Here is an 11,035-nt window from a genome sequence, read left to right on the forward strand (position 1 = left end):
CCCCTCTGTCTCAAAAAATTTATATAACTGTGCTTTGACCTTTAATGGGCAGAACAGTTCTTGGAGCTTTCTGAGGGGCTGTTCCTGGGTTATGATCCTTAATTTGGCTTTAATAAAATTGTCCATGTCTTTCTTAGATCAACCGATTAATTTTTTTCTTCGACAACTACATGAAAATGATTAAATAAATCAGTATATCCATATGATGGAATATCACACAGCTATCAAAAACGTTTGTAAGAAAAATGTTAAACAATTTGGAAAATGCTCAAATTAAAATATTAAGTGAAAAAGACAAAATTGTACATATTCATAATCTGAACTATGTAAAAATTTCATGGAAAAATGACTGGAAAGGAATAAACCAAAATGGTAGCAGTGATTGCCTCTGGATGATAGGATGATGGGCAATTTTTTTCCTCCTCCTCCTCTTTTTCCTCTCTCTCTCTGGTGGGAAGTGTCTTTTTTTTTCCATTATATTTTTTAAAATGACTTTTTTTATAGTTAGGAAAAAATATTATAATTTTAAAGGAGTCATGTAGAAAAACCTCTCATATGTACTTATATTTACCCTCATATATACAGTCATTGTGATCAGGAAAGCATTTGATTAAAAAGATTAAGGTGTCAGACAGACCTAGGCTTAAAACTCTGCCCGGTTACTTAATTTTCCCCTTTGTAAAATGGGAATAATAGTAGATTCCAACTAACGGGGCTTTGTGGTCACGCAGGTTAAGTCCTTAACATATTTCCTGGCACATACCACGTTCAATAGGTGTTAGTTTCTCTGTTTATGTACCATTAGGAACAGTTATGTACCATTTACGGGCGTTTGTAAACTTTTTAGTGAACCAAGTTGGCATTAGGGGGCTGAGTTACTGAGAGTATTTCTCAGGAATTGAGGACTGTGGTTCTGTGCTCCTGAACGCAGGTGCAGGTGGCTAGTATTTTCCCCAACTGTTGAAAACCTGTTCAAAAGCAGGGCGGCTGTCCAGCTTCAGACTGAACAGGAAACCTTCCTTATGCCTAATTTCGGTGTCTTGTCTGGATGTTTCCCACACAAAACAACGCCCCAAACTAGTTTCTACTTTTAGCTCAACCTCTGCAAATTTCCTTAAATAGCACTATGAGCTTGGCCCCGCCCACATGCCCCTACCCAGTTGGTCCGAATGGGGTTAGTTCAATCCTTTGAATTTTTCCGAGTTGATTGGCAGAGCAAACCGGAAATCTTTTTACTTTTTTGATTGGTCGTGCACAGCCTAGGGGCGGGGCATATGGGCGTGTCTCGCCAGGACCCGGTGAGCTGTCATTGGAAGATTAAGCCGGCATTTCCAGAGCTTCGTGCCGTCGCCTAGGTCGCGAGGGGCAGGTGTCCTCCCTCCCCGGCTCCTATTGTCCTTTTCATTGGCAAGATTTGTTGTCACTCACGGAACCTCGTGCTCACTGGTACAAAAGCTCCAAGAGGCGAAGAGTGATTGGTTGGTTACTGTTCCCGCCCCAAGCCTGTCGCCATTTCGCAGAGAGGATCAGAAATCCTTTAAAGGCCGCGGTATTGGTACCCGTGGTCAGTTTGGGGACCGGTGACTCGCGGACTGGGGAGGGCGGGTTGCGGCACTCAAGGCCTGGCTGGATTTCCGCACCTTCAGAGGTCGGGAAGCTAGAGAGCAGCGGGTGGCTTGCAGAAAGGGATCTTGTCCCTTCTCCGCCCTCGTGTAGGCCAGGGGCTGCGGGGATCGAGAGAGGCTTGGCTCGTCCGTCGCTGGGCCCTCCGCTCTCCCCGGGGTCCGGAGGTCGAGAGGAAGCGGCCTGGCGGCTGGGCAGAAAGGACACTCGGACGCCTTCCCCGGGAACCCAGCGCGCGTGCCTGTCCGCTGCGCACGCCCACTTGGCCACCCGCTCTGGTTCGTGTCCTGGAGATCTCCACGCAGTTTTCCCTGATGGACAGCTGGTGCTTGTGGTAGGGGAGGTGAGCGTGCCAAAGAGGCGCCAGGGTCACCGGCGTCTTCCAGAGGGTCTCTGGCAAAGCAGCGGGCTCTGGCCGCCTCTGGCAGATGAGTAGGAAAAAGAGGAAAAGAGAAGCAGGAGGGAAAACCTTGGAGGTGTGCTGTAGTTGGGAGGAGGAATCAAGTATTTGCTTCATAGGACATCTAAGTGGGAAGTACCTTCCCTCCCCCAGAATGTTCCTCACTGTTTTTTTCTAATCTGTGAGATTTATCTTTTTTCGGAAACGAAGATAAGGAATCTTTAGTTTTGTCGCCCAACAAGATTTTGAGTGCCATAGTGCATTGGACTTCTATATACTTTCTATATGGCCCTTCTATGAATGATTAAAACATTCATCATTATTCTTTGGTTGTAGCAGTTCCCCTGTACCTAATTTATGTACAGGATAAATGCTCTGCTCTTTTTCTCAGGTCGTAGAATAAAATGGTGTGTGCTTAGACATCATCCATGAAGTTAAGCTACTGTAGGACACAGTTGAATTTCAGAGGTGGGTCTGTGGAACTTGGTGACCTCCCCTCTGAGGTCCCTAGAGTCCCAATGAATGGGAGATGGGCTGTCCTTGTTCTGTCTTAACCCTGCTCTGCCCAGGAATAAAGTTTTCCTATGGTTAGCAGTTTAAAGGGAAACAAGGATTTTTTACTTCTCTTTGAAGAATCTTTGTAGACTTCCAAGAGCAAGGTTAGAGTTGTAGACAGTACTACTTTCTTTCTTTCTTTTTTTTTTTTTTTGCGGTACGCGGGCCTCTCACTGTCGTGGCCTTTCCTGTTGCGGAGCACAGGCTCCGGACGCGCAGTCTCAGTGGCCATGGCTCACGGGCCCAGCCGCTCCGCGGCATGTGGGATCTTCCCGGACCGGGGCACGAACCCGTGTCCCCTGCATCGGCAGGCGTACTCTCAACCACTGTGCCACCAGGGAAGCCCGACAATACTACTTTTAAGTCTTTAATTAGAATGTCAAGTTCACCCCTCAAATAGGCTGATCTGTTAAAATTTAAGACGTAGAATAAATTTCTGCAGAGCTAATCTGTTTTTAAAATTTTTATTTATTTTTGGCTGTGTTGGGTCTTCATTGCTGTGTGCAGGCTTTTCGCTAGTTGCAGCGAGCGGGGGCTACTCTTTGTTGTGGTGCTCCGGCTTCTCATTGTGGTGGTTTCTTTTGTTGCAGAGCACGGGCTCTAGGCACTCGGGCTTCAGTAGTTGTGGCACGCGGGCTCAGTAGTTGTGGCTCGTGGGCTCTAGAGCGCAAGCTCAGTAGTTGTGGCGCATGGGCTTAGTTGCTCCTTGGCATGTGGGATCTTCCCACACCAGGGCTCGAACCCATGTCCCCTGTATTGGCAAGCGCATTCCTAACCAGTGCGCCACCAGGGAAGTGCGTAATCTGTCTTTACTATTGCCTTCCTTTATAGAATCTATCATGCACTCTACTGAAAAATATTGAATATTTATGCAGTTAGACGTCAAGATAGTGATTACCTTTTGGGGAGTAATGATTGGGAAGGGGCACAAGGAGATCTGGGTCGCTGGTAATCATCTTTTTTTGATTGGTTCATGACATTTCACTGAACTGTACGTTATCATTTATGTTTATATGTGCGTGAATTGTTTCCAAAAAAGCTAAAAATAATTAAGAGTAAGGTGATGGTCGATGCTGGATGCTATGGTATCTCCTCTACTCTTTGCCTAGTTAATTTCTCTGTTAGCAGTGCAGTTTCCCAGTGCTGTATTTCCTCACCTCTGAAGTTTTTTAGGTTCTTTTCTGGGTCTTGATACTGTTTGCTAGCCAAAGGCAACTACTGAATTTCTAAAAGGTACTGATATTTAACCGGCCTGAAAGACTTTGCTTCACATCGTGTAAAATAAACTGGTTCTCCACGTCCTGAGTTCTCCTTTCAGAAGTGTTAGTTGTGTCTGTTGTGACATTGCTTTCATACTTAAGATGACTAAAGCCTGCCACCATTGAGACTGTGCTTCACGTATCCCACTTGGATGCTGCAGTGGAAAAGAGAATTTTTTGGCAAGGCATCAAAAGGCTTAGTTGAGTTTCCCTGTGAAAACAAGATACTCTACTCCTTACTGGCCAAACTATACTTAAAATTGTTCAGTATTTACTAGGAGCCACCTCTGATGAAGACTTGTATTTCATGTATATATCTTGTATTTATGTTTCTATATCTCTGCAAAGAACAATTACTTGATTTGCCTTTCTTTTCCTTCAGGTCACAGAATTCAGTTACAATGGGGAACGTTTTTGAAAAACTGTTTAAAAGTCTATTTGGGAAAAAAGAGATGCGGATTCTTATGGTGGGTTTGGATGCCGCTGGAAAAACCACCATCTTGTATAAATTGAAGCTGGGAGAGATTGTGACTACCATCCCTACGATAGGTATGTTAACGACCTATGACAAGACCAGTTTACACTTTAGTATGTTATACTTTTACATACTTCTTGCATTATTGAATTTTTTGGGGGAAAATCTTGTCCGCCCCAAGAGCGGTTTTGAGACCAAAACCAGGTAATATACAATTTCCTAATTGCTCCCTGGCATCTCTGGCACATTGCTAGGTTTACAGGGGAGTCATACGAACACATTTAGGTGGAACAAGTTTAACCCTATCTGCTTGGCCAAAAAAAAAAAAAGATAATGATTATTAAAATCCATCTTTCTTCCAGCTGGCCTTTCTAAGTGGAAGCATCTCTCCATACCAAGTACGTTCCTAGTGTTTAAAGATGTAGTATGATTTTTTTTTGAGCTGGTGGTCAAGTGAAGAATCTGATTTGTTCAAATGCTGGAGGACTATCTGGCGGTGGAGTTATTCCTGCGAACCAGCACTGTGTTTTGTCAGCTATTTAAGACTTTTGCAAAGGCAGGGGTTTTTTTTGTTGTTTTTTTACAAATTTATTTATTTTATTTTATTTATTTTTGGCTGTGTTGGGTCTTCGTTGCTGTGCGAGGGCTTTCTCTAGTTATAGTGAGCGGGGGCTACTCTTCATTGTGGTGCACAGCCTTATCATTGTGGTGGCTTCTTTTTGCAGAGCACAGGCTCTAGGCGCTCAGGCTTCAGCAGTTGTGGCTTGCGGGCTCTAGAGCGCAGGCTCAGTAGTTGTGGCGCACGGGCTTAGTTGCTCTGCAGCATGTGGGATCTTCCCGGACCAGGGCTCAAACCCGTGTCCCCTGAATTGGCAAGCGGACTCTTAACCGCTGCGCCACCAGAGAAGCCCCTCAAAGGCAGTTTTGACAGAACTTAGTGTGTGCCTCATCAGCTGCCTCCAGATCCAGACTCCTGAGCGAGAATAGCCTCCCCAGGATGGCATGTGAATGTCAGTAGTGTTCCGAATGGTGGATTAGGCTCAGGAGCCAACCGATCAACTTCCAACTTGGGCAGTTAGCTTCAGAGATTGCAGCACTTAAAGGAACAGGAAACCAGATGGAGAAAGTGTTCATACCCATAATTTAAAAAATGTTATTAGTCCAAAATGAAAGAGCATAATTACTTGGTTTTCTCCAATTATAAAAATAATTCATGCTTCCATAATGTCATACATACAAAAAAAATCTAAACGAGTGTTAAAAAACACTGTGACTTTGGTGAATATCTTTGTGAAGTCATATGCATGCTGTCTTCCAACTTACTCTGCGTTAAACAATGTGTTTGGATCTCTTTCTATGTCATTTCCTCTCTGTGGAATGCTTTCCTGCCTTCTTTTTTACCCCCCCTCCCCCCCTTTACGTAGCTAATGCCAGCTCATTCTTTCCGTCTCAGTTTAAGCATCATTTCTCAGGGTCGCTTTTCCTGATCCCTTGGACGGGTTTTCCCCTGTTGTAAGTTTCCATAGCAACCTGAACTTCTTAGTAACTCTGAGCACATTTGTCATTGCTTGCTCACTGTCTCTCTTCCAAAAGTGTGAATAAGAGCAAGAATCATGTCTGCGTTGTTCACCACTGTCCCCAGGCGCCTAGCAAAATGCGTGACACATAATAGATGTCCAGGAAATATTTGGTGAATGAATTGGATACTGATTTTGTGGTAGATTGTCAAACTAATGGTGCCCAATGAATCATGCCACTCAGTAGCCATACCCCTGTGCAGTCCCCTTCCACAGTGGTGCTGAGCTTCGTTGGCCATGTGACTTGCTTTGGCCAAGGGCACATCAGCAAATGTGATTCACACAAAGATTTGATAAGTGCTGTGTCTTGGGGTTTGTTCTTTCGGAACACTACCACCACCACGTGAGGAAGCTCAGTGCTCCTTGGGAGTAAAAAGACCACCTGGAGAGAGAGAAGTCCAGCCTAGCCCCCAAAGGACTCAATAGTTGAATGCATCTACAAGAGGAAGCCCAGGCAACCCACAGAATTGGGTAGGGGGGAAAATCATTGTTCTAAGCCACTATGTTTGGGGGCTTAATAATCAGTACAGATCAACGTGAAATTTTAGTAACTTGATAGTATTCCATTATGTGGCTATATGTTTAACAAATTTCCAGTGATGGATGTTTAGGTTATGTGCAACAGTTCTATGTAAATGATTTTGAACTAAGCATCATTTAAAGATCAATCAGATGTGGCTGAGCTCACTAAAGAGACTGAGAAGGTACAGCCATGGAAACAGAAGAAAAATGGGAAGCCAGGGAAGAGTTTCAAGGAGGGAGTGAGCAGTAGTGTCAGATATAAAATCAAATAACATAAAAACTGGAAAGCATTTGTCAGATTTATTGACATGGTGACCTTGCTGACCTTGGCAAAACCAGCGAAACATGGTAAAGTAGAACTAAGGTGTATTGGGTGAGAGCTGACAAAGTTGGCACAGTGAAGGTAGCTAAACGTCTTAGAGAAGTTTGACTTTAAAAGGGAAAATAGAGGGTGGTAGCGCGTGAAGGTGTGGAGTCATCTTTTTTGAAAGATGCAAAGGACTTAAACAGGTTGGAGATTTTGAAGGTTCCGGACAGCGTGGGTGAATTGGATCCAGCACATGGGGGGATGGGATTGGCACTAGCTAGTTGCCCCCTTCCATTGCTCCAAGAGGGAGGGAGAAAAGGGTGGGTGAAGATGTAGTTGGGTTTCTACAGTGTGTGGTGGGAAGTGGAAGCAGTCCCATTGATGGCTCCTGTTTGCTCTGAAGTATGCAGGAAGAGCTGCTGGGAGGGGAGGGGAGGGGAGGTGTGAGGAGGGAGGCTGGAGGGAGTGGAGAAGGTTGGAGACACCTGTCACAATGCATGGGGGAGAAAGCTGACTAACACATTCTGTTTTGTAAGCTATGGATCTTTGACCGGCAAGCTGCGTTGTAAATGAAAAGTACTGTCCAAATGTTAGCTGAAATTATTTTGAATTGTTGAACCAGGAGAAGTCTTCATTAAACACTTTCTCCATCTTCCCAATTTAGGTTTCAACGTGGAGACGGTAGAATATAAAAACATCAGCTTCACAGTCTGGGATGTTGGTGGCCAGGACAAAATCAGACCTTTGTGGCGACATTATTTCCAGAACACACAAGGTAAAGATTATCCAGTTCTAGCCTTGCAACCATTTCTGTTAAACGCACCTAAAGGTCGATGCTTGAAGCAAAACCTTGTGGCACGCTGCTTTATTTGGACTGTCAGTCATTCCTTCTTTTCTGCTGACCCACTTACACTTACTGGGGAGGTTTCTTTTTGAGAAGTGGTCCCTGCCTTCCTTGAAAAAGTACTTGGGTGTTAATGCCTTATATAGGAATCTCCTCTTAATCCAGAACAGTTAGAAAATGGTTTTTCTAATGAATTTCATCTTTTGGTTAATTGAAGGTTGTATGTGCCTTTGATGAAGTACCAATTTTTGAAGAACTTGAATTCAGTACACTCTTTTAAACCTGTGGAGAATATTTGAAAATCATCCCTATGGAGAGAAAGAAGTGAACAGGGATGGCTGGAATCCCAAATCCCAGCATCCTCTGTGGCCACAGTGCCTCCCTACTGCGCTGTTATTCTACAAGTGCTGGAATAAGCATGAATATCCCAGATCATTACCTTATTTCCTTATCACTGGTTTCTTAAAATTTGGGGTTTTAACGTGTCCCAGTCCCCTATCAATCTATTTGAGTTTTTTTCATTGATTATATTTTGGATAAATGATATACCTTACAGAGTATCACCTGTCAAGATATCTGTAAGCTGTTCATATAGTTTTTACACCCTGATTCTCACGTAGAATCATAACCACCTGGCATCTACATACTTATTTTAGAATTTATTTGGACTCTTAATTTTGAAGATTCTGCTACCTATGGTGTTTTCATTGCATGTGTTTCATAGTAAAGACCCATATTTGTTGATATTTTCAGACCAAATACCCGAGTCGACTGTCCCTTTATATTTTGTATCATTATTTTAGCTATTACCTTTAACACTTAACTCTATTTGTACTTATTTCCTTAGCCTATAGATTTAGAATGTCTTTCCTCAAAATAGAGCGTTTATCTTTTCTTTTTTCAGTTTTGTTAGTGGAAAATTTAAAGCAAAAAAGGAAGAGGATACTTAACAAATCCCCACGTACTCATCACCCAGCTTCAACAGTTATCAGCGTTTTGCCCAGAGTGTGTTACAGCAAATGCCAGACATGATGCCTTTTACTCATACATCCTTCAGTGTTTATTTCAAACTGATAAAGACATTTTTAAAACATAATCTCCATGCATTATCACACTTCCAAAATTAACATTCTTTCTTTAATATCTGGTACCCAGTCCTTATTCAGATTTTTCCAGTTGTATCAAATACGTCCTTTTCACATTTGATTTGTTTGCGAAGGAATCAGAGTTCACACGCTGCCGTTCACTGTTATGTCTCTTTAGTCATCTGCTACTCTCCAACAGTTTATCCCTCCATTTTTTCTGTCATTCCATCTGAGTCTATTAAGCTGAAATCCTTCGAAACAAAGAATCCCTTCATCAGGTATTTGCTTTCTCTGAAATATAGTTTATATGAGAAAGGCAGGAAAAATATTTAATTCTTTCCTTTTATTGATTTTTAGAGAAACAACTCGATACCCTAGCAACCTTCCATGATGACTCTTAGATTTTTCTGTCTTTGTGTTTCAATCCGTTGCAGACAATACGCTTTTTGATACTCAGAGTGTCCATTTAACCTGGATTGGCACTTGCCATATTGGTCAAACTATTGTAATTCCTCACCAGTGATAAAAGTAGAAAATGTGGGTTTGAACCACAGCTCTGCTATGAAACCTTGGGAAAGTTAGGTAATTTTTCCTGTCTCGATTTCCTCATCTATAAAATGGAGGTGAATACCTACTGTGCCGGATCATTTGGCTTGAATGAGATTAATTTTATAAAATGCTTAGTTCTGTGGTTGGAAGGTAGTGGGCACTCAGGAGCCTGTATTAGTCTGGGTTCTCCAGAAAAACAGAACCAGTATGATGGATGGCTATCCATACATGTTTGCACATATGCTCTTGTGTATATATGTGTGTGTTTGTATGTGATTTCTTATAAGGGATTGGCTTACATGGTGTGGAGGCCGAGGAGTCCCGGGATCTGCAGTTGGCAGAGGCCGGAGACCCGGGAGAGCTGATAATCATCTGAGTTCCACCCCAGAGGCAGAAGGTGCATGTCCCAGCTCCAAGACGAGTGAATTCTCTCGTCCTCTCTTTCGTTCTAATCAGGCCTTCATTGGATTGGACTAGAGCACACTGAGGAGTGCAATCTGCTGTACTCAGTGTCCTGATTCAAATGTTCGTCTCCTCCAGAAACACCCTCCCACACACACCCAGAATACTGTTTGACCAAGTGTCTGGGCACCCTGTGGCCCAGTCAAGTTGACACATAAAATTAACTGTCACAGAGTCCAAATTACTAGAGGTTTTTTGTCCTCATTCTCAGGCAGGGTTCCCTTTACCCACCTTATTAAGAGTTGTCACACTCAGTCACCAAGTAGAAATGCCTGTTTGTTTTCAATCTTCTATTTATAACAAGCCTAATTTTTTTTTTTTTTTTGCTGTCCCTGAAAATTGCATAATACTAAAGTGCTGCCCACATTTTTCTGTGGATGTATAGTTCCCTGGGCTTGTGGTCATAATTAACGTGGATCAGAAGGATTACTACATTTCTCTTCTCCATGCCCCTTCCCTACGCCAAAGGGAAGGTGATTTTTATTACAGATAAATTCATATTTTTTCCTTTCGTTTTTATTTTATTTATTAATTGGCCTACAATATTATGTTAGGTTCAGGTTACTACATAGTGATTCAGTATTTTTGTGCATTACAAAATGATCACCATGACCCTCTAGGTCCGTCCTATTGCTGCAAATGGCAAGATTCTTTTTTATTTAATGGCTGAGTAACATTTCTTCCTTTTACTCTTCACACATTAGAAAATCCTGTTGGCTTCTCTCCAAACTATATTCAAAATTGACCACATCTCCACCACTGCCCCTCCAGTCCCCTGGACCCCAGCAGAGCTGCCTAAATGAGCTCCTTTTCACTCCATTGACCCTTTAAGGTCTTCCTCACAAAGGAGTCAGAGTGATCCAGTTAGAATGTGAGTTATATTACATCAAAGGAGTCCTATAACAAGCCTAATTTTATTGAGTTTCAGTAACTACTGCTGTGATGGTGGAGAACTAACTGGCTATATTCTAGGACCTTGTGGTGGGTGGTTTAGACTCTTCATGAAATTAGCAAATGGGGACTTTTGAAGAATGGATTTGCTGTCTGGTGGGTCCAAACATTTCAGCCATTAGTAATCTTGCATGTTGCCCCTATTTTTCCTGCCAACTTCCCAACAGTCAGGCTGTCCTTTTTATTTTTTAATTTATTTTTACTTTTATTTTTTTTTTTGCGGTACGTGGACCTCTCACTGTTGTGGCCTCTCCCATTGCGGAGCACAGGCTCCGGACGCGCAGGCTCAGCGGCCATGGCTCACGGGCCCAGCCGCTCCGCGGCATGTGGGATCTTCCCAGACCGGGGCACGAACCCGTGTCCCCTGCATCGGCAGGCAGGCAGGCAGGCAGGCAGGCAGGCAGGCAGGCAGGCAGGCAGGCAGGC

General features: G+C 43.2%; 1 protein-coding gene across 7 annotated transcripts in view; it reads left to right on the forward strand.

The window, feature by feature from the left end:
* Positions 1-1,527: 1,527 nt before the first annotated feature.
* Positions 1,528-11,035, forward strand: part of LOC114889585 (ADP-ribosylation factor 2) — a 62,018-nt gene continuing 52,510 nt past the window's right edge. For 4 of the 7 annotated variants that reach the window (XR_003792056.1, XM_029212930.1, XM_029212929.1 and 1 more), the window contains exons 1-3: positions 1,539-1,966; positions 4,220-4,386; positions 7,383-7,493. Coding sequence is in view for 6 of the 7 variants with exons in the window: in XM_029212930.1 (XP_029068763.1) it covers positions 4,239-4,386; positions 7,383-7,493 (259 nt within the window). In the remaining variant the exon portion in view is untranslated. Of the gene's footprint in view, positions 1,967-2,477; positions 2,492-4,219; positions 4,387-7,382; positions 7,494-11,035 lie in introns of those variants that run through there. The other 3 variants (XM_029212927.1, XM_029212926.1, XM_029212928.1) reach the window with 3 other exon arrangements.

Source organism: Monodon monoceros, unplaced genomic scaffold, assembly GCF_005190385.1.
Source record: "Monodon monoceros isolate NGI ecotype Baffin Bay Population unplaced genomic scaffold, NGI_Narwhal_1 Super_Scaffold_9, whole genome shotgun sequence".
Taxonomy (NCBI): Eukaryota; Metazoa; Chordata; class Mammalia; order Artiodactyla; family Monodontidae; genus Monodon; species Monodon monoceros.